The following is a 27,373-nucleotide window of genomic DNA, read 5'->3' as shown; positions in this document are numbered from 1 at the left end:
TATACAAACATGAGCAGGGTAAATCTAGCTTGTTTTAGGCACATTGGTTTCCTGACCTGGGTGAGCTGCACTCTTAATCATGTAGCTCCTGCAGAAAGGGAGAATGACCCAAATAAGTCTGGCCTTGTTCATATTTCAACTTCTGTGACAGTTTGTTTTTCTATTTGTCGTCCATCTGAAAGAGGTGCTAGTTATAATCACAGTTTAAAATTTTAATTATAGCTGAGGGAAAAATAGTAAGGTAAGACAATATGAAACTGCCTTGTCTTGCTGAAGTCTTAATGTCTTAACTTGCCTGGAAAAATAAAAGGTACTTAGGTTGAAAAGTAGATATGTGTATGTTTGCTTGACATATGTTGGTACACTGATTATGTTGGTTTTGAACGCTTTAGTTGGTGTTGTTACTTTCCATTTGGCTTTATAGTGCTGCTATGGACTATCTGCACTCAAATTGCTGTATTAGTTTCATGGACAAAAATAAGATGATGAAAGAATTTTCTTTATTCAATAGTTCATGTCCCTGGATAAAGAAATTAAGAACATAAACCCTAGTTCAGTTGAAACATTTTAAACAGTATCTGAAGACAGTTTACAGCATGAGTTAAGTTGGAAAATAAAACTGAAAGTAAAATCTCCAATTTACCAGCTGCAGTATTAGTGTTTTCAGGCTGTCGGTGAGCTCTTGAAAGTAGTGCATCTTGTCAAATCCCAGAAACAGTCTAGTTATTTCCCTCCTTTGTGTAAAATAAATAAATAAATACATTTAATTTCCTTATCTGCTTGCAGCAGTATCCCTCATTTTACCCTTTTCTATTACTCATTATATTGAGATGACTAGCAGCTGCTTTTTGTACCACATCCAAACCCTCTCTGTTGCAAGCTATTGGGGTTTGGATTTTTTTTTAATTGTATGATGGCAGCTCTCATTCTTTCATAAAGCTCAGTTAACCTCTTTGTATTATAGTGATACTAAGCAGGGTCTTTCTAAACAGGTCAAACTTTTACAGCTTATAGTGTACAGTGAAGAACAGCTAATAAAACAAATGAAATACCACAAAACCATAAAAACCTAGTAGAATGCTTCTCAGATTTATTCTGTCAGCTTGAAAACTGGTTTATTGTGCAGATTTCTTTATCTAGCTCCTGTGAATACGAGTTTTGCCATTGCTTTTGTAAAAAGAGTATGTGAGATACATACTTTATTAGATAAGGTTTTTGACAGATCATTTGAGCTGAAATTTTTCAGCAGTATTGGGTAGGGTTTCCCACTGAACAAGATCAGAAATGCTCTCAACTGGGGAGGATGAACAGATTTTAAATTTTTAATACAAATTCTGGGGCACTGAAAGTTTAATCAGGCCAGTTCATTTTTAAATGACCTTTTGAAGTGTGAAACAGAATTTAAAATCAACAATTTTTTTAACTTTCTCTCTAGTGTTCTTGAAGCTGAGAAGACATTGGTTCTTGCTGAAAAAGGTGGTCAAGATGATGAGGATAATGAGGTAGAACTATTAGTTGCAGGAAAGAAATTTCGTATCCTTGCGACCATGAACCCAGGAGGTGATTTTGGGAAAAAAGAGGTAAATGTCAAAGCAACTGGAAGTATAGGATGGATCTTCTGGTCATATTGGCTGTCTAGTGATGGAGGTGCAATGCAGAAATGCATCATGCCAGTTATGGCATCCAGTGCTTCCCGATTGGTATCTGCTTCATCACTCTACAGGAGGATTAGGATGTATCTGTTTTCTATCGCTTCTGTGTGCTGTCATTTTGACAATATCCGTCAATACTTGGCAGAATGTGAAAGAAAACTTCAGGCTTTAAATACTCTAGGTAGGCTTGAGATATAGCATACTTAAATACAGGAAATGTGGCTTGTGAAGCTAAATCCAGTTCTAACAGGAGTCTAGAGCAGTGTGAAGTTGCATGTTAGATTATTTTCCCTAGTGCTGTTCAGAAAGTGATAGAAGTCGTCTTGTTCTTCTCAGGAAATACGAACATCACATCCCAAAAGATCTTTCTCGTTAAATGAAAAAATCTCTTTCTGAAGTTTGGCTTCAAGTAACTTAAAATAGGTTTAAAATCCCAAAACTTTTAAGCAGTATTGGGAGCTAGGACTGAAAAAAAGAACTGCAAGCTCTTTTACCCAAAAGAAGATGGGTACTCTATTTAAAGCAGTTTCTACAGTACAGAACAGATCATTGTAAAGCCATGTGTTAAAAGGGAATCATATCTGCATTGTGTTTGTGCCGATGACTTTTCTTGACTAATTCAGCCAGAGGAAGAGAGGAATTACAGGAATGAGTTGTAACTGAAGGCAAATTTCCATGTGGTAGTTTGCCTCTGTAAGCAAAGGCAGATTACATAGCCATTACTTGATACATGATGTCCTACAATGAAATGGAGCTTTGGTGCTTCAAACTAGCTCGGTGTCTTCCCATATTCTTTTGAACTTTATCAGCCATTTCCTGCCTTGATGTGGTACTAGAGATCTTAAAATGCACATTCTCTCAAAGGTTTTGTTACAAAGTGGCCCTGTCAAAATTAGAAGGAAAGATCTAGCTTGATCACTTGGTTTATTGCTTGCAAGTACTGTGGCTGCAAGGATATTGGTTAATTGCAATATTAAGTAACATGATGTAGTGTAACTTGAATTGCTAATGTCATTCTGCTTGGTTGCAGCTTTCTCCTGCATTGCGCAACAGATTTACAGAAATATGGTGTCCACAAAGCAATGGCCGTGATGATTTAATACAGATTGTAAAACACAATCTTCATCCGGGATTGTCTCTGGGTGGGATAAACTATCAAGGTGGGTATTTCTCTGTGTGTTGGTATTCAAACATTGTTAAGAAAAAAAATTAGTTTGGAGGCTGCTAAACTTTCCTCAGAATTTATACCGCGATACCGCTTTTTCTTGTAAGTACATCTCTCTCTGATGACAGTTATGAAGTACTTTGTTCTTCCCTCACTATGTATGTTTTATGGCTAGCCAGAAATAAGTTGAAGGTTTCACCATCCAAGTAGTTGAATTATCCCCTTTAGTGTCCCATCTTACTTTCAATCTAGGTGTTGAAAGAAATGGAACTTCATTTTCTGCCAGCAGCTTCACTGTTACATTAATCACTTGATTCTGTCTTATTAAAAAGGATCTGTAATGACAGCACAGACATGGATTTTTCAGTTATCCTGCCTTTTCAGATACAGAGTACTCATCTGTGTTGCTCATACGTTACAGCTATGCCTACTTTAGTGATGCTTTTTATACAACAATGTAATAGATGTGACCAATAAAATTATTTTATAACGCCATTGACTTTTTCACTCTCTTTTCAGGGACAGACATAGCAGAGCTCATGATGGACTTTGTTGAATGGCTGACTAATCAAGAGTTTGGTCGCCAGTGTATTCTGAGTGTGCGAGATATTTTGTCGTGGGTTAATTTTATGAATGTCATGGATGGGGATGAAAGTTCTGCTAAGGAATACAGCCTTTTTTACATTTCTCCAGTCATGTCTTTTATCCATGCTGCATGTTTGGTGTACATTGATGGAATAGGATCAGGTAAGTCTACAGTGCTCCTTTGGTAGCAGAAAATAGGAAGTTATATATTTGTATTAGTATTTTTTAGTAGACTGCAATCAGAATGCTTTGAAGCAGCATGGAACTCTTCTATGAGAAGTTTTCACTTCAATTTAATAGGATCCTGTACTTCATATGCCTTTTTTGTTTTTCAGTAGCAAAAGTTTGAATAATACAGCAAGCTTAAGTAAATTAGAGGTAGTAGCAAAAGCTAGCAGACAAATTAAGAAAGCCTGTGGTTTTTATTGAGTCTTCTGAGCTGGTATGGTATTTAATCACATGACCACATACTACTCTCTCTCTCCCATGTCAGCATTTGTGCATGCTACTCCGTATCATATGCATAGCTCAGAATGCATCTTTGCATGTTTAGCTACTGGCCCAGCTGATAAATAGGAGATATGGGAATGGGGAAAAAGTGAAAAGGCACAGGAAACGCAGGGGAAGAAGGCCGAGGGGGACGATAACAAAGGATCGGGGTGATAGTAATTATAGAAGAAAGATGTTTGGGAATTGGATCCTTAATTCTCGTGCTCACAGAACAATTTGTCCGTGGTAAACAGTACTGGAAGCACTGACAAGCAAAAGCACTAACAGGAAATAAAGAATCATAGAATAGTTAGGGTTGGAAAGGACTTTAAGGTCATCTAGTTCCAGTGTACAAAAATGGCATCTGTGAAGGAACTGAGTTTCTTAGTCATAAGATGAATGTGCCTAGTTATGTTTGTGAAGCATGCTTAACTTTTCTAATTACAGGTACAACATCCAGCTCAGCTGATACTGCTTTATTAGCTCGTGAAAAATGCCTGACATTCTTATGTGAGAAAATGAGTCAATTCCTTGAGCTGACTGATTATCAGAAGAATGAGCTAAAGATTTATGATAGAACAAAGGAGAAAGAGTTTGTGTGGATGGACAACTTTATGGGAATCCAGCCCTTTTTTATTCCAAGAGGCAAGAGACACTGGGGGAATGGGTAGACATTTATTCTGTGGGTTTTACTCCCCGTAGTTCTGTTATCCACTAAATCTAAGTGGGATACCTGAACCATTACAAAACAATCTATAGTTAGTTCTCAAACCTTAGAAAAATGCCTTTTCTGCCTCCAAGTGTGTTGATTGCAATTTGATCACATTTATTAAGACACATCTCTTAATTGTGTTCTTTGACTTTTTTAAATTACTGGTTAATGGCTAATTTTAGTAGACGTTTTGGTGTAACAAAGCTTCTTTAATTTTGAGTTATAATTTTCTATCACTTTGCATGGTCAGAATGTCTGCTGACTTCTACCATATAAAGCTCATTCTGGCCTTTGTTGAAAGCATGGGAAGCAGGGGTCCTGGCTACAGAATGGAGACTAATGCTACTTCTGCTATAACTTCTCAAAGATTTGCTGTAATTTTTGCAACATTGTTTAGTCCTGCATTTCAGTTCCGCATGACAAATTAATGCAAATCAAAAATCAAAATATTGCTTTCTACTTTTAAGATATAGGGATGGGACTAAAAAGTGACGACTATGAGCTTTTTAGTTCAGATGGTTGGTTTTTAGTACATGGGACTATGTCATTCATCTTTGAACATTTTGGTATTCATGGATTGTGTTAGTCATGCATAAAATTGTACAAGATGATGCTTTTTTGTAAATTGCTTAGTTTCCCCTCTGCTGATTAGATCACAGAAGGAAGGATCTCTTTCAAACTAAACAGGTATCGAGATGCATAAGATAAAATGGTGATTAGTATCTTGTATACCTGAGCAATGCTGTATTTACAGGATTTGGGAGTGATGTCCCAGAGAGCTATACTGGCTGGAATTCAGCAGACAAGCTCTATATTCTCTCCTCACTGTATGTCATAATAACAGTAAAGAAAATACATGCCTAGAAGCACACTTTAATTAAAGCAATCTTCCATCACAGAACTGGCAGTTTGTGGAACAGATTAATACGAGGTTCTAAAACATGACTGAATTGTATCGTTCAGTGCCAAATTTTCAAAAGCTGATTTTGAGTTTTAGATTTACATGTCTGAAAGCGCAGGGGACAGACTTGTGATTTTTCAGTGACAGATTTCTAGTTTGGGTCATGAACCAGGAGGTGTCACATGGAAAAATGCATTATATATTCATATGGGTTTTGCAAAATTCAACGAAAATGTGTGGATATGGGCTGAGACACAGCTGTCAGTCAAACAGAAAGTTTATGTGGCTGACCTCTGAGAATGGGATCCATTGCTTGCTGTAAAGAGATTAGCAATTAATAGGGGGAATGATCTTGTTCCATCAGCAGCTCCAGCCTGGTGCTTTAATTGTTTCCTGGTTACCTTTCCTTTGTTTCAGGCCCGGTTCTCCAGAGGAACAGCATTACAGATTATGCTCTAAATGCCGGGACTACAGCAGTGAATGCACAAAGACTGTTAAGAGCCCTACAGCTTAACAAACCTATTTTGTTGGAGGGGTCACCGGGTGTGGGCAAGACCAGTCTAGTTGCTGCCCTGGCAAAAGCCTCAGGAAACTGTCTTGTTCGAATCAACTTGTCTGAGCAAACGGTATAATAAAATAGTATCTTTGTAACTTTCTGTTTGTGGCAGGGGGGAGATTCTGCTCAACTTAAAAAGCATAGTTCTTTTTAACTTTAGCACTGAGTCTGAAATGTCAATTTTTCCTTCTTGGTCTCAAGATAAAACTGAATGGAAAGGGGGGAACCAGAAAGAGCAGTGAGCTTCTGTGAGCGAAATGCCAATTGCCAGAGTTTTCTGTTCTTTTCAAGTGAAGACATTTGTATCTTTGTCTGCTGTGTTTTTCTTGGCTTCTACAAAGTTACTTAAAAACAGCTTTAAGGCTCTTTAGCTTTTTTTGTTCCAATTTAATTTTTTTTCTATTTGTTAAATGTAGTAGGTGGGCGCTGGAGTTCTATCATGGAAAGCTTTTAGCACCTTGCAGTTACTGAAATTTTCAAAATAGAGCTAAAATGTAGGTATTAAAAGGGGAGGGAGAAAATGTGAAGTATAGTTAACAAAGGCTTTTTATGAAAAACTTTTTTTTCTTTTTTGGTATTTTTTTGAGTTTTGTAATTTCCCCCCTACCTCACGTCCCATTCTCTATTCCCAAAGGATGTGACTGACTTGTTTGGGACAGACTTGCCTGTTGAAGGTGGGAAGGGAGGAGAATTTGCCTGGCGTGATGGACCTCTACTAGCAGCATTAAAGGCTGGACATTGGATTGTACTAGATGAGGTAAATTCTAGTTTGGGGTACACATAAAATGGGATATTCTGGAAGAGCAAAGGTGGTGATTTGGCATGTAGGATAAATACCTTCAAGGGTTGATAACTGAAATAAATTTTGCTTACTTTGTTATGTGCATCTAGTGCCACACTGAAAGTGATTTTTCCACTTAAGAGAAAATTAATCTCCCTCTGCTAAGTCCCTCTGCCCATTGGTCCTCTATAGAGGTAATGTGAAAGACCAGATTTGACTAGACCTCTTTTAGACAAGAGGCCAAGGATTGAGTCCCAGCCTGAATTACTGCAGAAAACAAAGGGTAGATTTGCAAGTTTTTGGAAGGAGTGTCAACAGAAGTTTTGGTACACATGATCTTGTATGGAAATAATTTCCGTAATATAGAAGGCATTTTGTTGGGAGTAACGCGCTGTTTGAATACTGATTTAATGATTTAATTGAGGTGAAGAAGAGTTCCATTTCACCAGTATAAGCTATCCTGCCACCACAAATTTGTTCTTGTACCGTGTAGCAAGTGCTTTCAAGCATATGCATGCACCGAGCTCACTTCTTGACAACATGATTCTAATTATTGCAGAATGCAAAATCTTAAATTTTTTAGCTGTTTCTAGACCTCGTTTTTCCTGTTGTAAAGGGTACTGCTTTAAACAACCATTATATTGAAATAACCCAGACTGCTTTCTTTTAAGAAACAAGCAAACAAACAAAACACTGTGAATATTTCAAATGTATGAACATACGTTCAGAAGAAACATCTTGAACATGCAGATTTTACAATGGAAAATTGTTTTGTTGTGATGGTAGAAACACAGTACAAATAGAAAGCGCACATAAGGAAAAGTGTTAGTTAGTTGCTCCAGAGTAGTAACAGTCTAGATGGAGGTAATGACATGTGACAGTGCTAGAACAGCAAAGAAGTTGAATTTTACCTTCTGTGTATCCCAGACTGTTAAACTAGTGTGTAAAAGTGTTCTGTGGAACATTAATATTGTATCTTTATTTCTTTCCTCAGTTGAATTTGGCTTCTCAGTCTGTATTAGAGGGGCTAAATGCGTGCTTTGACCACAGAGCAGAGATTTATGTTCCAGAATTGGGAATGAGTTTTCATGTACAGCACAAGACGACTAAGATTTTTGGATGCCAGAATCCATACAGACAAGGAGGTGGAAGAAAGGGTCTGCCCAAGTCCTTCCTTAATAGATTTACACAGGCAAGCTTATTTGTTTGATTTAAACTATGTCATAATCCTGTCTTGTAGTATCCTGATAATATCAACACTTGGTATGCCCTTTATTCTACAGGTGTATGTTGATCCACTGTCAGCAGAAGATATGGAGTTTATTGGGAATACGCTGTTCCCTGCTATTGATAAAAGTATTATTGCAAAAATGGTTGCTTTCAATAACAAGGTAAATGCATACTTTAATTTCTTTTGTGTATAAGTAGGCAGAATGCAGGAAGATTAAAAATATTAAGTCTAATGTTACATTTCCAAGCATTTTTAGAGAAGCATGTAGGTAAAAAAGAGGAATGGAAGTATATGCAGAAGAAAGTAAAGCACACCACTAAACCCCACCTGAATTCTTGTGCCACTACAATCAGAGACTTAGTTGATAATGAAGAGGCTATTTCACAGAAGATAAAATGTGTATATTTATATATCTAAATGGCTTATATATATACACACACAAAAAAAAAAAGGCTTATATATAGCTCTAGATCTCTAAATGGCTTATAGATATCTATACACACACACACACACACACATGCAAAAGGCTTTGTTCTGCAAAAGGTGGAAACAGTTACAGTTTGGTAGCTTGGTAAAGTAAGTTGAGAAGATAATGGTTTTCCACATAGGGATTTCTCTTGAAGCACAAACCAAAAACTGAAATGTGTGTTTCTGATTCTGATCTGAATTTTTAATCTTCTGCTTATTATGGAATGGTGTTAGTGAAAGCAGCATCTGGTCTTTATTACAGAAGCAGAAGCTTGTAATGATATGTAGCATTCTTCTGGAATGCTAAGACCAATAAAGGAAAATCTTTCCTGATAGGATTTGTCTATGGCAAAGGATTCAGAGATGCTTTTGCATTCTACTAATATAAAAGGTTTTCAACCAGCATTAATTGCAGGGCATCAGATTACAGTTATTTTGTGGCTTAGATGCTGCCATTTCATGCAAAGTGCGGGATATAAGTCACAGTATTTTATTTATGGTCATGCTTCTGAAATTCTGTTTAATCTTTATGTCAAGAAACAAAACTGCAAGTGAAATAGTGTTAGAACAACACTTCTGTGGCCTGACGTAAAATCTTTTGTGGCAGCATCTTACTTGAATACTCATTTATAGAGTGTAAGAGTAGAAATTAAAATGGAGCCGAATGCTAGAGAATTTTAGGAGAGGAGAGGCAAACTAAACCAAACTTTAGCTCATGACGTGTTCAGAAAAGTGAGTCAGGTTGCTCTTGCTGTTGTCCTCTGTCTTGTAAGCAGTGCCAAAGGCAGAAGTTCAGTTGAATTTTATAAAAAGCGTTTGAAGACCAGCACTTGTGTGGAATAAAAGATTTTTAATTTTTTTTTTCAATTGCTACTTTTTCTAGATTGACAAAGAAGTAATGGTTGAAAAAAAGTGGGGGCAGAAAGGAGGACCCTGGGAGTTCAACTTACGTGATCTTTTCCGCTGGTGCCAGCTTATGCTTGTTGACCAGTCACCAGGGTGTTACGATCCAGGCCAGCATGTATTTTTGGTATATGGCGAAAGAATGAGAACCAGGGAAGACAAAGAGAAGGTGAGCCGTGTATTTTCCTTCCTTGCCCTTCAGATTGTCAGAAAGTATTCCTAGAAATCCAAGTGAAAAGTTGAAGATGCCTTGCAATTCATTCATAGATATTACTTAACTCTTACAAAAGAAAAATAGGTTTGCTTGGAGTTTCGAAGTTTAACATATGTTCCTGCTCCCCTTGTCATTTAAAATATCAGTTTAATTATCCACTAGCATAATAACAGAAAGCTGGTGTAAATGAAAGCATCTGAAGGGGGCCTACAAGGATGCTGGAGGGGGACTCTTTATTAGGGGCTGTAGTGATAGGACAAGGGGTAATGGCTTTAAACTTAAACAGAGGCAGTTTAGGTTAGATATAAGGAAGAAGTTCTTTACAGTGAGGGTGGTGAGGCACTGGAATGGGTTGCCCAAGGAAGTTGTGAATGCTTCATCCCTGGTGGTGTTCAAGGCCAGGGTGGACAGAGCCTTGGGCGCAACATGGTTTAGTGCGAGGTGTCCCTGCCCATGGCAGGGGCCTTGGAGCTAGATGATCTTGAGGTCCTTTCCAACCCAAACTATTCTATGATTCTATGACTTAAAAAGAGCAAAACACAAGATATGTTTGTGTGATTGTTTGTTATATAATAATGTTCCCATAGAAGTATGATTGCATGCCTATTTGGAAGCATGAGAAGACATGCAGCAGAAAAGAGAAAGAGCACTGAGACAGGGAGAGATTCTTAAAGTTATGGTTAGAAAGTATTTGTGTCAGTACAGTACATAAAAATAATGTCCTGTAATTCAGCCCTTCCCTGACAGGGTTTCTTTTATAAAACTTTTCTTTATCTGTCACTTCTTTCTTCTGCCTGTCAAATTGCTCCCCTCAGTCTGTTAAACTTTCTGTTTAAAGTTCCTCTAATAAAACATACTTACTACAGTTGTGATTCCACCTTTGCCACCACTTATCCCTCTGTTGCCTAGAAATCCTTGACTTTTATTTAATTTCACAACACTTAAATGGTATTAAACTAAAAGTCAGACTGTAAGACTGAATGTACTGACTGTATATGATTGGGTATTTTTCTCATGGGTTTACTTTCCCCTTCCCTGTAATATTACAGTTTTATGTGTTATCAAATAGATAATTTATGGAATGGCTTCATGGAGTGACTTCTTTCCCAGCATTTTGTTAAAGACAAACATCACTTACAGTATTTCAAGTCGCAGGAAAGCATGGTTAATGAAGGAGTTGCTGCAAACATCTCACACTCACTTAAATTGCTTGCTGCGCTTTGAATGAAATAGCACTTGTGATTAAACTATTAGTTACTATCACAGGGCTGTGGAGCTGAGAGGGAAGACTACTTTAGAAGTAAATCTTTTATAATAGTGGATAACTTAAGACTGGTAAGTCTTTATTTTTTTGCACTTTCAACTCTTTTAGGTTATATCTATATTTAGAGACGTTTTTGGCCAGGAGGCTGATGTGTATACGGGAACCAGAGAGTTTCACATCACTCCATATAATGTTCAGGTAAGCTGTTGACAAGAGGTTTTGTGAGTGGAGGGAGAAGGCGATGACTTGCACAGCTGAGCCTCTTTGAGTACTCACCCATGTGTCTCTCATCCCTTCCAGATTGGTTATTCAGTTCTTTCTCGTGGCAACTATATTCCTCGTCCTGGCAGAAATCTCTCACTCCTGCATCATTCACTGCAGTCCCTTGAGTTCATAATGAAATGTGTGCACATGAGCTGGATGGTAATCCTGGTGGGCCCAGCAGCTGTTGGCAAAACCAGTCTTGTTGAGCTGCTGGCCCATCTGACTGGCCATCGACTAAAAATCATGGCCATGAACAGTGCGATGGATACAACTGAACTCCTGGGTGGATTTGAACAGGTGAATAATGCTTTGGTAATACAGCAGTATTTCTCTTTCGTATATGGCCAGTCCACTGTGATTGTAGAGTGTAAGCATTAAATGGAGCCTTAAGCACCAGTGTCTCTGGATGAACTAACTCTCTAATGGCATGTTTGCAGGTTGATATCAACAGGCCGTGGCAGCACCTGTTGGAAAAAGTGGAGAATACTGTGAACACACTAGTAAGGGACAGTCTTCTCCTGACAGAAATTTGTGCAGATGATGCTGAACTTGTGCTGCGTGCTTGGAGCAGTTTCATCCTGAATTATAAACCCAAATCTCTGGGTGAAGGAGGTAGAAGTGTCACAGCTGAATTAGTGAGCAAACTGGAGGGAGTGCTTGTACTTACCCAGCGACTAAACAACAAAATAAATTCCTACTCAAAGGCAGGTATGTATGGTGGGAGACTTGAAGTAAGACTATATGTTCCTCTGAAGGAAGTAAGAGAAATACATAAATATGCAGTGAAATCTTGAGAAAACTTGGGGGGAGAAGTTTGAAGGTTTTTGTGTGTTGTTTCCTACTACGTACTTTTACTACAGCTTAGCTTCTGAAAAAGTTACTTTGGTGATAGTTCTTCAGGTTTATTTTTTGCGTAGTTACACTTGGTAGAAATTCTCGTGACATACGATGCAATACAGCTTATACCTTGTATTCCTAAGAAAAGGAATTTGGATACTCTATTCTTGCGTTTGTTCTCTGAAGCATTGATCAGCTGAGCTTTACAAATGTCAGCAGAACTATGTATGGGTTGCTTTTCTGTATGGTATTCATACCCATCAAACTTCACCTAATGAGGGAGAAAGGATGGAGAAAAGTGCCAGTCTAGTTTATATTTCTTTGTGCTTGCAAACTTGCTCTGTCCTTGTGAATGTGGGAGGCTACTTGAAGAGTTGGAACCTCTGCTGTTTTACTCCCCTAAAAAGTAGGAAACGGGTATGTCTTGACTGGAGCGGGAAGCCACCTCAGTCATGTAAGTCTTGATGTAAGACATACCTTCTTTCAGAGTTTGCTCACCTGGTAGAAGAGTTCCGGCGTTTCAAGCTGCAGCAGGCCCACGCTGCTGACTGTGACAGCCATGGCACGTTCGAGTGGGTGGATGGGATGCTGGTTCAGGCCCTGCAGTCTGGAGACTGGCTGCTGATGGATAATGTTAACTTCTGCAAGTAAGAGACTTCGTGGCTTTGTTTCACTGAGTAAATTCCTTGACCCTCCCTAATTGACTTTACCTCTTACTCAGTATTTTGCATTTGAGAACAATGCATGGGAGCAGTAACTTGCATTTTCTGGGAGTGTCTTCCTTCTTGGACAGCTTAGCAGTTGATAGTTTTTCTGTTACCTTATGACATAATCAGCTGTTTGGCCTTTAGCTTAAGACTGGTGCCATTTTGATTTCAGATCAGAAAGGGATCAAACTGTTACCTTTTTGTAAACGTATAAATTTCCTTTGAACATAGCCCTTCTGTGCTGGACCGCTTGAATGCTCTACTTGAACCAGGAGGCGTTCTTACCATGAGTGAAAGAGGTGTGATAGATGGCACAATTCCTACAATAGCTCCTCATCCAAACTTCAGGTACTTTGCATTTCTGCCTTTTTTTCCCCCTGACACTAAATAGCAGGTTTAGAAAAAAAAAATGCCTGCAGGGAGCCAGTCTTTTGGTATTTTGAATGCTGTTCAGTTTGCCGTGCACTGTAGTGACGCCGTCTGTCTGGCAAGAAAGAAAACTGCACTGTAAGGAGCATACGATAGAGAGCTTAAGAGGCTTGGCTTTATATCCCTGTTGCTACAGACTATTGCACTGAAAAATTCATAGCAGTGTACCTCTGCTTTGACTCTCCATTTCTAAGTTAGGATTTGAGCACTTCACTGTCTCACTGTAACGGAATTGGAAACAAGATCTTGGACTTTTCAGAAATCTGTTTTCGCTGCACTCTATCTCAGAAGTGATTTTTTAATTGCATTTGAGAGATGTCTACTGATAGTATTAACTTACTTGGGTGTTGGATACTTTGTTTTTTAACTAGCACAGATTTATCTGATGCTTTTGCTAAGACTTAAAAGTCTGTAGCTCAGAGGCATAGTGTAACTTTTTTTTGTAAGTAGGAAATGATAAAATAGACATAGGTCATATAAAACTGAGTTAAAAATAATGCAGTATATCAGTGGCTAATTTCAAAACATAATTATTCATACAGTTTTCTTATTTAAATTCATTAGATGTCTCTGGGTTTCTAGATAACAGTGTTCCCATATTTATGAAGATGAATTTACTTTATGGAAGAGCAGATTTGGTGGTTTCCAGAGCGGTCATTTAAAACCCTAAGTTACATCTTAAGAATGTAAGGCAGTTGGACTAGATGATTGTTATAGGTTACTTCCAACTGAACTATTATATTCTAATATCCAACAGGCTTTTTCTTTCAATGGATCCTGTTCATGGGGAAATATCCAGAGCCATGCGGAATCGTGGGATTGAAATTTACATTCCTGGGGAGAATGATGGAAATGTATTGGACAGTCTGGATTTGAAGACACTCCTGCATGGTTTGGGTTTAGTAGGAGATAGCGTCTGTGATGCACTTATGGCTGTGCATTCAGAAACAAAGGCAGCAACAGCAGGTAAAAGAAGTCTGTTCAGCATTTTTAACAACTTGGGTTCGTTACATACATTTGAATTATCTCTTTAATGTTAAAGCTTGGTTATTTTATTGTGTAATGTCCCAGTATAAGTAAAGGCATATAAGCATAATCAGGTAGGTTTTGGTTGGTTTTTTTGTGTTCTTGCATCATAAAAATATGATAACTGGAGTGCTTTGTGCAGAGGCATTGGACACTGGCAAATGTCAGTTATCTATTGCTATAGAGAAGGCAATATATTCTTAGTGAAAATCAGCAAAAGAAAGGGTTTGCACAAGGCCTTTTCAGGTTGTTCTTTGGAGCAAGATGACACTGAGTTTCATTCATCTTAGCTGCTTGATGTCTTATTTTGAGCTGGTCACCTGTTATTTACAGTCTTGTCAGATTTTCTTACTAATCTTGGGAAGAACCCATTAAAATGTCAGGACACAGGAAGATTCGTTTGGTTTGGATTTTCCTCAGGGTCTAAAGTGGTGTTTGTCTTCAGAGCGCTGACAATTACTAAACATTCATATCACACTAACTGCTGTGTATCTTTCAGGTTCTGTGTTGTCTTTGTCACCTTTGCTTCAGGCTGCTGTGTTAATTGTGCAGCAGATACAAAGAGGCCTTGGATTAGCAAAGTCTTTTTACAGAGCGTGTTGGGAAGTTTATGGCCGCTCACAACAACTGCAGATTAACCAACAGGTAAAAGTCCTGTATTTGAAAGCTTTTCTTGCATCATCTAGATACGTGAAAAATACCATTTCAGGAGGCTAGTGTTTTGAGATCCTGTTTCTGACGTGCCTGAACAAGGGGTTGATAAAGACAATGTTCTTGGAGAGATGAATCAAATTATTTTAAACGTCCTTTCAGGCATCTCAGGTGATGAAGAAGAGGGGCTAAGTGGCACTGGGACATTTTCTGTGTCAGATTCTGACGCTTTTTTGGCTTCGGTGTAAGCAATCCAGTTCTGGATGTAACTTACTCTAACAGATCAGTTGAAGCTCCAGAAGTTGGGGTTTTTTGGTATTGGATGGTGAAGTATGGTAAATTTCAGCTGTCACCTGTGTTTTCTTGACATATTTTCTCAGCTTCAGCTGAGTCTTTGGGATATTAATGCTGACGAATTTATGGTTTGAAACACTGTGCACACTGTCACCTGGAGATAACAATATTCACTACCCATTTTAAACTGTACAGTATGATATTTCACCTATGGTTGGAACGTTTTGGTACCTTTATCATGTAGGTTATATAGTGTTTGAAGAAAATTTGGTTTATAATGATTTCATAATAAAAACATGTAATTAAAGAGTTCCCTGCGCTATTGTGCTTGAGTACATGTTTGAATATGATTCTAAACTGCTTTTTGGTTGTTTGTTGTAGGTTGTGTTAGAATTGGTTACAAAGCATGCTTCATCTCTGGCTTCCCATGACACTTGGGGTGACTCCTTGCTAGCAATGGGACTGTGGCCAGACTGCCTACCTACAGGTCTGTTTGCAGCTGAAGACTCGCTTCTTTCGACAGTCCAGAGTGATGCGCAGGTCCTAATGTATTGTTTGAATAGACTAAACCTTAAAAACTGCAGGTAGGCAAGAAACACTTTTTGTCTAATTAATAAGAAACAAGATATGTGTGAACCACTGGTGGCATGTCAGTGTTCCCTTCAAAACTTCGTCTTGAGCAAATGGTGTGGGTAGAGACCAGGGTCATCACACTGTAGCTGAGTCTCCTGGTACCTTTCCATGCAACTGCTGCAAATACAAATTTATTTACTGTTTTATTCTTCGGACCAAAATGCTCTATTCAATATTCAATAAGTACATTTGACCCATTTTGAGTAAGGACTAGGCATTTAGCAAAGAATGTGAATGCAGACACTGGTAAAAAAGGTAATAAGTGCAGGGGCCATATGCAAAAACTCTTTTAATGATTTCTTTTGCAATATAGCTGTTAATTTGACAACATCAGTGCAAAATCTTCCTGCCTCCCTGCTTTGTTTAATGGCCTATTGTGGGCAGGTACTGTGGTTTGCTTCCAGTGAAAGATCAAGCTGTGTAAGTTAGTACTAAGATATAATGTTAACCATAGCAATGTGCTGTGCTGTTTTGCTGGCTTTTCTTTATCCATATCTCTCCCTCTCCTATCTGTCTTTTTTTTTAAATTTACCTTTGCTTATCATTCTAGTGCACAAATCAAATATAATTTCTCAGTGAAAAGCTGTGCATATTCACTTCTGTCACTGCATGATTTTTCTGACAATAGTGAGCTCCTAGTAGTAGACACCCCCAACTGATTTGAGGTTGGAAACTCAAGCTAAATAAAGAGGAGATAGTATTTTGGAACTGGCAGTTTGAGCCCTGAATCGCTGGACTTCTTTGTGTTTCAGGACATTACCACTGACTCTGCAAGATCTTCAAAACATTATGCAGTCCACTAATCCCGAGAGTCTCAAATTCAGTGCTGTTGAGATAGATGCAGACTGGATGGATAAAATGGAAGTTCTCCAGGCTTCAGTGAAACTGTTCATAGAAAAGGCATCCAATCAAGATTGGACATTGAGAGTTAAATGGCTTAACTCCTTAGCCAGAAGTCTGCCACAGGTGCTTGGTATGTAATCATTTAACTTTTTCTTTTGGCTAAGGGCTGGTTCATTATGTTTTCACAATCATAAGTCTTCTATGAAAACATCCAGACCATTGAAATGATCTGATATAAAAGTTCTCAACTATCCACACTAAATCAAGAGCACTGAGTCTCCAGGGAGAGGCAAAAACCGATTATGCATATTAGCGACAACAGGAGACTTTGGGCTAAACATTGCCTTTTATTATTCAAGCATGTATTTAACTTATTCTGCTTCTGAATTACAGTGCTTTTTAGATACCTCTTAGTCTATGTAAGCAAATATACCTTTCTCTTCACTAACTTTTTTTTTTGATAGTGATAGTAAAAACAGTAGAATACCTTCTGTTTATATGGTGTTAAAATACAAATGGTTAAAAAGCCAGGAAACTGCAGAACTGAGATTTCCTCAAGTTGTGTTGCCTGAACATTCAGAATAGCAGCTAAGGTAGAGATATTCATTGCTTAATTACATCAATGACATTAAACTTGTGGAGAATTTAGGCAGGCCAAGTAATTCAAACACTTCCTTGTGTGGTGTGAAATCTCATGCTCTATTGTCCCTAGATGAGTGGGATTACTCCCCCTTGATCTTGCTGTCTTTCCAGGCAGGTGTGTTTATAAACTGGAAAACACCTAAAAAGTTACTTTAACGACAGGTATCCTTTTTTTTTTTTTTTTTTTTTTATCTGGGACAAAAAAAAAAGGTAAAAAATAGATGTATTGAGAAGAAGATTTGAAGGTGTAAACTCATGGATTTTTCACAAACCATATTGTTAATATCATTCATGAAGTATTACCAGTTTAACTGGAACTCTCTTTGGCCATGATATTCTGACAGATTTTAAGACCTCACAGAGCTAATGCAAAATAAGAGCAATCAACGTGTCCAAAGTGCACGTACAGATAAGATTGAGGCTGCTTGTGCTGGCTCAGTTGAAGTCATTTATTTGTACAAAATTCTCTGATTTTTACACCTATGTTCTCTCCCCTTCACCTACAGATGCAGTGCGGATTCAGCTGGAAGCAGGTGCTGTAGCCCTTGGTAGTTTCTATGCCAGTCCCCTCTCATCTGGAGTTGGTAACATGATCAAATTGCTACAGCCAACTATGACAGGTACTTCTGAAAAAAACTGATGTAAAACATTAGTGCTTCCTTTATTTGTTCTCTGAACACAGTGTAACCCTTCGTAGGAAATGTGTGTACCAAAACAAAGACTAAATTCTTACTATACATTGCTTTCGTTGCAAAAGAAATAACAATAAAGCCATTCTTGCTGTCTATGCAAATATGGCAATTAGAAGTATTCATTCTGAGTTACCTGCTGGGCTTAAACCATGGCATCATTCTATGCAAATTAGATATAAGTGCTATGACTATGAATCCTAACTGTATATCCATGACCCAGGTGTATTCCTACAGCTGAGAGTTAAGTGGTGTACTTAAGAGTGATGCAGGTACCTACTGCCTTTCTGACTGGATATTTAGGCATCCTGTTTTTATCTAGCATTTTTTGTGTTGGTCCATCTGAAACCTATGTTGAGGCCTATAATTTTCTCTCACCGTTTTATATGGTTTCCTTTGCAAGCTTGTTGGGTATTGAGAGCTGCATGCAGTGACACTGGACCCTTTGTGGATGGTCCTAGGTGTCTCACCTGGACTGTGAACGAAAAGGGAGTTGGGCTTCAGTTTCCAGGCTGTCTTTTTGGGTACTCTGACCACTGATCGGTTTACTTTCAGTGTTCTGTTTTACAGGACCTGCAATCAACTTAATGCTTTTCTGTTTGGATATCTGGAGCGAGGGAGCTTAAGTCTCTGCCCTCCTTCCTTTTAGACTTCCTTCTTTCTTTCCTGAATGTTCATAGGCAGGGGAATCAAGGAAAGTCTTTAACTGTTATCCTGTCTTGTGTTGTCTGCCTTCCCAGATGAACATGTGATGCCTCTGGATCCAAGGTGGAATGTGCAGTTTTTGGATATCATTAGAAATTCAATGAATTTTGATACAGAAATGGAACACACAGATCAGCTCCTAATCCTTTTGAAGTCTGTAGCAAATCGGTAGGTAACAAAAAAATCTCGTGAAGATTGCCCAATGACTCTAATCAGTGCTGTATAAACACTTGTGGTATCTGCCAAGTGTGCTTTTAGGTTTTGATAGATATGATCTAAAATACCAGGCATAGGTTTTGCACAAGTATTCAGATTCTTTGCTTCTGTTCTCTGTAGATGCAGACTAAACCAAATCACTTAATACAGGGAGCAGAGCTCGCAGCATTCCATATAGGCTGGGATACTTCAAGGGCAGAGCAGAACTGTAGGATAAAGCATAAGAGAAGCAGAAGCAGTGGTGTGAAATCTAACATAAATAGTTGCCCTGCTTTTGGATTTGGACTGCTTTTGCTAATAAGAGCAAAAAGCACATAGATTTTGCAGTTACAATATAAGGCAGCAGCTGCTTGCATATCCTACAGGTGGTAGTGTTGCATCTGTTTAGTAGCTCACCACTTTTTCCTTCCTGGTGATTGCTGAAGTTAGGAATCTGCTCTTTGTGAAGCTGGCTTCTGCAGAAACCATATTAAGCAATTAGTTACACTGCACTTGAGTCTTGTTTCATAATACAGTGCAATATGAAATGTCACTTTGTAGTTCACCATTCTCATAAGGCAGAGGCTTTAAAATGGTATTGAATTTCTAACAACTTTATTTTTAATTCAGGGCAGTATTATTTCTTGACCGAGAGAAAAGAAGCTACACTGAGAAGAATTTGATTACCAGCAAGAAGCCAAGAAACAGTGTTTTAAGAATGTCTCTAGATTTCCGCAAAGGTGGGCTGATTTTCACTGTTCTTTTTGGTCCTATGCTCTGTTTGAAATATAGTTAATTTGCATTGTTATGAAACGTGTACTTTAAATATGGTGTGTCCTGAATGTGTGAAGAAAGATAGCGTAAATGTACAGCAGTCAGATGAGGTCTAATATCATATACCTTATGCTACAGCATTTATGCCCAGCCTCTACCAGGTAATGAGTGAATGTAATTTCTCTCTTAATTATCTAAACTTTAGGATGATGGTGGGGAGAAATTTGAATAGCATTTTGTCTTTTTCTAGTAAGAATAGCCAAGTTCTTCAGATGTGCTTTTGTTCTAATCCTCTTGCTAATATTTTATGCAAGTAGGATGTTTTGCTCCTGAAACAAAGGAGAAAAAATTAGTGATGAAGTTAATGTGTTGAATCAAAGCTATTGATCAGTGCTTCCCTCATTATGGATTTTTTCTTTTATACATGAAATGTACAGAGGTAGTAGGATTGTGCAAATAGTGAAGGTCTACTTTTATTACTTCAATTCTTAGATCTTTTCAGGCTTTTTTTTCTGCAACCATAGAGAGAATTTAGTGATCAGAAATTGACCCTTACGTTATGTGATATGGCTGGAATACTTAAGTCTCTCTCTTACTTTCCCTCTTCCCCAAACCTCAGATCCAGGAAGTTACAACTGTCTTCCTCATGCAATTGTGGTCAACCTTGCTGCTTTCTTCGAACTTTGGGATGCATTTACATTTCACTGGGTGAAGTCTACTCAGGTGGCCTTAAATGATGATGACATGCACGATGTGAGTAGTCTTTTTGTAGTTCATGTATGGAAGTTAGATGAAATGAGATTGCATGCAGAACACTAGTTTCAGGGACCTTGAAGTAAACCATAGTGCTTCTTTTGGCATTCAGAATATGCCTGCCACCTTGCAAACATTCATGTTTATTTCAGTAGCTGTATTTGTGCTCCGTCTTCTCATTTCTTCTGTGTGGAATGTAGATTTTGAGCCACAAAGAGATCCGACAATGACACCGTAGACTTGGTGCAGGGATTGAACGGCCAGTAAAGCCATATGGTATTTTTAGAGAACATATATCTGAGGACTGGTTGTGTACCACTAAACACAAAGTGTTGAGTGAGTCCGAATTTAGGTGTTGGTGGTTTTGCTTTTCTCTTGCTTGAAGTACCAAGTATTCTGTAACATGCAGCATTGAGAAAACTGTTACCTTTTGGCTTTTTTTTAGATATTATACTGCTTGCTGTGGCGTGACAGGTTCTGGGCAGTCTCTGACACTCTGACAGTGGACTCACCAGGGCTGTCACTTCTGTCTCTGCACTGGCACTGGGTTATGAAGCATCTAATTGACAGAATTCCTCAGATGCTTATTGGATCAGATGAGCACAAGTGAGTGGCTTTGATTTGTGTTTCTGTTAAACAGCTGTATAAATTACTGTTTCCTTCAGTATTATAGCTAATTAACAGTTTGGCATTAGCATCCAAACTGTGTGCCATTAGTGATGCAAGTACAATGTATTAAGTAGCTGTTCGTTTTTTAAATTCAGATTTCTTAGCAGTGGGCTTCTGCTTGCCCACATGATCATTTAGAATTGTTATCCTTTAGTGGCTGGATAAGAGAAGGGACTTTTCTTGTGTATATTTTTGCCTTGTTTCTCAAACTTCTGAGTTAACCAAGTGGGCTTTTTTCTCCCCATCTATAAGGGTTTCCAGGGAAATTCAATCTGTTTCACAGCACATTCAGAGCTGCTTGGCCAATCCTACTGGTATTTCTGCCAATATGAAGATATTACAGAAGTCTCTAGGAAGACCTCTTCCTTTTAAGGTATCTGTGCTCTGTTTACAAAAAAACCTGTATTTCCAGCAATATCCAAATATGCTTTGAAATGACCATGAACTTTTACAGCACTTGCTTTCCAGGACAGCAAAAATACATACACCTTTTGGACTTGTTAGATTGATTTAAAAAACGATTTCAGCATGTGTTAATGTACATCTCTTTTTGTGTGTGAGATCTATCAGTTATCCAGATAGCACTTCTACTGTTAATTATGCTTTATATAGATAGCAGTCATTTAACACAGGGTGGTGCCCAAGCATAAAAATACTACTCCTTGCTCTGTTCTGGAGACTTGTGAGTATCAGTATGCCACTTGCTTGTTTAGTGAATATATGTGTATGTAGACTAGACCTTGTACTTCCTTTTGTACAGGATAGGACGGTGCTGCTTTGTGACTTACCAAGACAAGGCCTCTTAACTTTGACAGTTTGGGATTTTTATTTCTTAAGTTATGTCAGCAACTGTTGTCATTCAGTTTAAAATAAATCTCACAATAAGATTTTCTGAAGAATACAAATCCCTTTTCAAAAGCTCGTGTAGGTTGCTCATGTTGGTGATTAGTAATGAGACCTAGGTTTTTACGACCTTGTCTCTCAAAGATATCAGCTGTTCAGAAATGCACACTTACTTTCTGGGTCTCTGAAGAACATTCGATGCTTACTGAGAATTTTGGGAGATTTTTCTAGGCATCCAAACGCATTCAAATTGCAGGTGTAAACTGCAGTTTCTTTTAAGTGACGGTAGCTTCTGGCGTTTTTATTACTTTGTGTGTTTAGAGCCCTTAGTTTAGGTAAGTTGCCATGTTGAAGTATTGGTTGCATAATCTATATAGTTTCTTCATGAAGGAAGAAAAAACAAAACCCAAAACTTCACAAGGAGGAATGGGGGTGGCCAACTACTTCAATTTAGTTCTTCCTGCTGTATTGAGGAGGACTACAAAAGAATTGTTAAGTTGTTGTTGCAAGTTAGTTTATATATACTTGTACTTCAGTCAGGTGTATGTAAATTTTAAATATTAGTTTTGACTACAGTCACAGATTTTGTTTGTTGTTTTGTTAGAGCTGCTGAAACAAATGGTCCCTTTCATGTTTGCAGGATAAACTGGGCATAGAATGTTTTTCTCTGTTAGAAGTTCTCAGCAAACCACTTAGCATCTTGGAACTAAGGTTGGCCTTTGGAGAAAGTAGATGGCAGGAAAAAATGTGCCGTCTGAAAATTGCTGCTACTGGATGGAAGATGAAGAAAGCATTGCTGCAAGCTGATGGCCTGATAATTAGAGCAAATCATTTAGAAGATGTTAGTCTGGGTAGGTAACATGTTTGAACAGGATGATTTCTGCCATCTCCATTCTTTTTTTATAAAAATGGAAGGATGTGAAATGTTCACCGGCAGAAAATACAGTACATGAATTTATGTGTCCCTTGCCCTTTGTCAAACAGGTCAACTAAAGATTTTTTTGAAAGCTGTACATTCACAACTGAGAGCAGAAGGAGTTACGTATAGTCATTCAGAAGAAAGGTATACTGAAGATACCATCTCCAACCAGTTACACCCTACCTTGTTAAACCAGCTCTGCAGTCGGGTTCAGCTGTGGCCTGCGATGGAATACATCGGCATGCTCTGGCAGTACAAACTGACAGCAGATTACATGGCCAAGGCTTGTGCAAGAAGGTGAGAGAAAGGCTGGAGAAAGAAATCCTGTATTCCTTTCATGAGATTCAGAATCCCTAGCTAAAAGCTGTAACTTCAGTGCCTTACATCTGTATGTAAATCTCTGTGTGTGTGTACATACATGTTGTATATATAGTTGTGAGTTTGTATGTGTATAGGTATATGTGGTGCATACATATGTTTATGTATATATATTTATGTATATAAATACATAATCCTCCTTGTCTGCATGCAGAATTGCACTTGGCCAGCTATAAAAGGTATCAGTGAAAGAGTAGTTCAGTGTTATATTGAGAAAGTAGTTTTCCTCTTTTCTAACTTTATTGATGCAAATGTAGGAATGCTGATGTCCAAGCCCCCTCGGATAAACTTATTAGGCTCCAGAAATTGCTTTATTAATGGTAGGATGGATTATAGATGGATGAAAACTAAAACCTTGTATTTAGTGAATGATACATAGTATTTTCTTTTTGGAAATACATAATATTTACCTTTTACTGAAATAGAACAGTCCTTCATATTAGAAATTAACATGAAGATGTTTATCACCATATTTCTGGAGGCTATTGTAGAAAGACTGAATTAGACCTGATGACGGAGAAGGTACACTAGCAGGCATGCTTTTTTGTAAACTACACACATGTACTCATAGTTTAAATTAACATTATTAATTTAAGAAGTGATGGTGTTGTTTTACAGGGGCAAGTGTATTTATTTTTTTACTGGTTTACCATTCCTTAAAAGAGAGCTCTTCACTTGTGGATTTCAGTGAAAGTAATTTTTTGTACAATTAGACTCCTACAATCACTGATTCGCTCTTGAATTCAGCCAAGTTCTGATTCTCAGAAGAACTATAAAGCTGGAAGACATTTTGTCTCCAAATGTTTGTATGTTTGGCTGGACATGTAGCTTATAGCTACAGAAGGTTCCACTTCTTCCTCCTTTTGTTGAATTTCGATTTTGCCAACCTTGAAGGATGCAAGGTTTTTGAGGGTTCTTCAGTGTTTAAAATGCTATCATTTAACCTTTCAGGGATTCTTAGTTACTGTGACCTCCCCTGCCATTCTCAATTTGTTTTACTATCCAAATGATTTATTTCATGTGCCCGGCTTACATACTTGTATTTGTTTCACCTGCCACAGGGAGACCTGCGGTCAAGAGCTAAGCGTATGTTCAGATTTAGTTCAGCTTATAACTTTTTCCCTGAAGTTGACCCCAGCTGCTTCTCACCAACTGTCTGGACTGTGGCACTTGTTACACCTTAATGAAGTAAGAACAAGTTTTAGTTTAATTAGTCTTGTGGAAGTTTTCAACAGATTCTTCAAAATAGGTATATCTGTGTAAGACTTTCGACATGCACTTTTATTACCTGTGCCTGACAGTAATTATTTTTCTTTTAATAAGAAGGGTTATTAACTGTGAGCCTGCAAAAAACATAATTAAAACACGACATTAAAACGTAAATAAAACACAATGAAGTTTTAAGTAACATAGTTCTATATGGTCTAGTTTCTTGGTGTTGTTTCATTCATCCACCTGTGACCTAATGGAAACAGGAAGTTGAGTGGCAGGTGTCAGCCTGGTTGTATCTATGTATTCAAAGTAATTTTATGCTGAAAAATACTTTCCTGTGTTCCTCTGTCTCTAGATTTGTTGGGTGGGTTTTTTTGGGTTTGTTTTTTTTTTTTTTTTTTAGGTCTGTGGTGCAAATCAGACAGACTGAAACAGTTACTTGATGCTTTTTCTGTAGAGCATTTAGTATGTCAGAGAAATTCTGATTGGGTAATGTTAGCTATGATATAGTGGTGGTTGTCTTTCCACAAAGCTTGGTAAACCATCAAGTTCACTTCAAGTGCTTCAGAGCAGAACATTGGGTAGTTTTATCTGTTTCATGCTTATGCAACCTCATGTATTGTAACAAAAGGTTGCACAGTCATAGACTGGAGGCTTTATTCTGAAAACTTGCTCTGTAAACATGCTGCATGTTTCACAGGAGGCAGTGCAGACCTCAGGAAGTCTGCTCTTTGAGAAGAGGTATAAGCAAACACTATGTGAATTTGAAAAGGATCTTGAAGAATATCTTGTACTATCCCTACTGGAAAACTGTATCATACTTTTCGTGTGTATGCTTGATTCTCTTCTGCTCCCTCTAAATTATTCTCAGCTCCACGTTTCTCTCTCTCTCCTTAGATATCCCCTGAGGAAACGTCTATTCTATCATCTCAACTAGTTAATGCTGTGTTAGCATCTTTTTGGAGCAGTACTTTCACCACGGACCCAGACTACTGGTTGACTTGGAGGCCACTACCTGCAACAGAGGAAAAGAACTTTTCTAAATCCCATATGAACTGTTCTATGCAGGTTTGTCTCTTCTGACCTAGTCGAATAATTAGGCTGAATACTCTTCTATTAAATAATTCAGCATTTTTTTAAAGCAATACTGTAAGTTCTAGCATAGTCAGTGCAAGTTGCGTCTGAACAATCTAACTCTTAATCTCTTAATTTAGGGCCCAGGTATTTTGACCCGAGCCGTTTTCTCAAAGTGCTTGTTTGAAATTCTAACTAGCAGCAGCAAGGCAAGCCAGTGGGATGTGAGTGGGCTTCCTGTTCTGTCATCATCCCACGTGACACTGGGAGAATGGATGGAGAGAGCACAGCAGCTTCATGAAGTCAGCACAGCAGTGTGGACCAATATGGCTCTCTCTTCGACAGCAGATTTTAGGTATTAAGACCTCTCTTGCACATATTTAAATCAGGCATGTTATAACAAGCTTACTAGCTACGTGTAAATGTTTCTGATTCCTTTGCCTCCAGGTACACAGATGCTAGACTACAGGGAATAGTGCTAAGCAGACAGCTCTCTGCCCTGGTAGATCTGGTTCCAATGGATCTTCAAGGAGAATTTTTGGAGTGCTGTGAGAAGCTCTGCCTCAAGGATCCTGTTGCATATGAGTACCTTTTCAAGATACTTAAAAGCATCATTGATCAGGAGTTACTTCCTAAAGAATTCGTGTTTCTCCTGCTCACTTGCTTGCAGCAGTTCTTTGGGGAAGGGCTTAAGGAGTTACCAGAGACAGCTTGGCGAGGAAGCCTCTGGGTGAATATTGGTTTGCTGCAGATCCAGGTGTGGCTTCCACAGACCAGGTTTGATCCAGCTGTTAAAAGAGAATACAAGCTCAAGTATGCAAAAGAAGAGGTGAGTGTGGCGCAGAGTTGGCTTTTACCTCTGTAATGTATAAAATCAATGCAAGGGAATTTGCCTTTGGTATTCTTGGGCAAATATTTGGTCATGATTTTCAAACTATACAGTTAATGTCCAAGATGATGATCTTCTAATGTCCAAGATGATGTACCAGAACCTCAGAATGGATTATTCTTTCCTTTTCAGTTACACCAGCTGGAGTGTGAATGGAAAACAAATGATTTCTCAACCCAGCTGCATACAGGAAAAAGTATTGAAGATGTAGCAGTCAGCAACTATATTCATCCCCATCTCAGGTAACATCTCAGACAATTAACTCTTTTCTTTTAAATTGGAAATTTCATCTTCAGGTGCTTGGGCTTGAAAGCTTTTCTCCACAGCTTTACAACTTCTATGGAAGTAAGGGTTGCTGATTTTAAAGTATCAATTTGGATATTGAGGTGGTAAAAACACAGAAGCTGTTCTCTTTACTTGCAGTGACTAAGGAAGTGCCTGTACACACTTCGTACTGCTATAAATACATCAATTAAAGCAGCAGCCTTCATATCTTGATAAAATTGAAGCTATGTCGAGAAGTGAAAATAAAACCATACAGCTAAATTATGGTAGTTCCGTTAACATGTGGCAGTGTTATTAACAAATTGAAATAAGAGGGAATGTGTGTCTATCACTGTAACCCTTCAAGGCCTCCATAGAGGCCAGTGCAATTTTGCAGAGTTCTACTTGGTAGAAATCTCCAGATGCGTAATTCAGCAACAGCCTTTACCTATAGTGCTGTGGGTGAATTGAATTTCTTGCCACATAGCGTACACTGTTGGCATTCAGAATTTGTAGCCATTGTTTTGTTGTGGGTTTTTTGTTTGTTTCTTTGCTTTTGTTTTTTATCTGAGGAATTTGAGGAGGATATTTTAAGCAGACGGACTTCTCCTTTGTGCAGGTTTCCAGGTGTTCCTTGTACACGGAGATAAAAACAGTATTATTCATGATTTTCCACTATTATGGAAGTTTTTTGTTTCAGTGTTATACACATAGAGGATCTGATAATCCTGCGCCATTGCTTAAAGAGAATAATAGCCATTG

The 27,373-nt window shown here is 38.2% G+C and overlaps 1 protein-coding gene across 1 annotated transcript in view; it reads left to right on the top strand.

The window, feature by feature from the left end:
- Window positions 1-27,373, top strand: part of MDN1 (MDN1, midasin homolog (yeast)) — a gene marked incomplete at its 5' end in the record, with an annotated part of 87,463 nt that overhangs the window by 24,050 nt on the left and 36,040 nt on the right. The window contains 31 exons of the mRNA XM_010015230.1: window positions 1,436-1,580; window positions 2,683-2,812; window positions 3,337-3,564; window positions 4,339-4,536; window positions 5,922-6,130; window positions 6,695-6,817; window positions 7,836-8,033; window positions 8,125-8,232; window positions 9,424-9,612; window positions 11,030-11,119; window positions 11,222-11,482; window positions 11,623-11,893; window positions 12,510-12,669; window positions 12,961-13,077; window positions 13,916-14,124; window positions 14,684-14,829; window positions 15,511-15,713; window positions 16,515-16,735; window positions 17,754-17,867; window positions 18,677-18,809; window positions 19,467-19,576; window positions 20,230-20,363; window positions 20,809-20,969; window positions 21,285-21,405; window positions 22,516-22,726; window positions 22,860-23,091; window positions 24,234-24,360; window positions 25,282-25,452; window positions 25,599-25,813; window positions 25,906-26,287; window positions 26,480-26,589. Coding sequence (XP_010013532.1) covers window positions 1,436-1,580; window positions 2,683-2,812; window positions 3,337-3,564; window positions 4,339-4,536; window positions 5,922-6,130; window positions 6,695-6,817; window positions 7,836-8,033; window positions 8,125-8,232; window positions 9,424-9,612; window positions 11,030-11,119; window positions 11,222-11,482; window positions 11,623-11,893; window positions 12,510-12,669; window positions 12,961-13,077; window positions 13,916-14,124; window positions 14,684-14,829; window positions 15,511-15,713; window positions 16,515-16,735; window positions 17,754-17,867; window positions 18,677-18,809; window positions 19,467-19,576; window positions 20,230-20,363; window positions 20,809-20,969; window positions 21,285-21,405; window positions 22,516-22,726; window positions 22,860-23,091; window positions 24,234-24,360; window positions 25,282-25,452; window positions 25,599-25,813; window positions 25,906-26,287; window positions 26,480-26,589 — 5,427 coding nt within the window. The remainder of the gene's footprint in view (window positions 1-1,435; window positions 1,581-2,682; window positions 2,813-3,336; window positions 3,565-4,338; window positions 4,537-5,921; window positions 6,131-6,694; window positions 6,818-7,835; window positions 8,034-8,124; window positions 8,233-9,423; window positions 9,613-11,029; window positions 11,120-11,221; window positions 11,483-11,622; window positions 11,894-12,509; window positions 12,670-12,960; window positions 13,078-13,915; window positions 14,125-14,683; window positions 14,830-15,510; window positions 15,714-16,514; window positions 16,736-17,753; window positions 17,868-18,676; window positions 18,810-19,466; window positions 19,577-20,229; window positions 20,364-20,808; window positions 20,970-21,284; window positions 21,406-22,515; window positions 22,727-22,859; window positions 23,092-24,233; window positions 24,361-25,281; window positions 25,453-25,598; window positions 25,814-25,905; window positions 26,288-26,479; window positions 26,590-27,373) is intronic.

The sequence above is a fragment of the Nestor notabilis genome, unplaced genomic scaffold (assembly GCF_000696875.1).
Source record: "Nestor notabilis isolate BGI_N333 unplaced genomic scaffold, ASM69687v1 scaffold15315, whole genome shotgun sequence".
NCBI classification, from domain to species: domain Eukaryota; kingdom Metazoa; phylum Chordata; class Aves; order Psittaciformes; family Psittacidae; genus Nestor; species Nestor notabilis.
The sequence above is the reverse complement of the archived record's forward strand: the minus strand, read 5'-3'. Positions and strand labels throughout refer to the sequence as shown.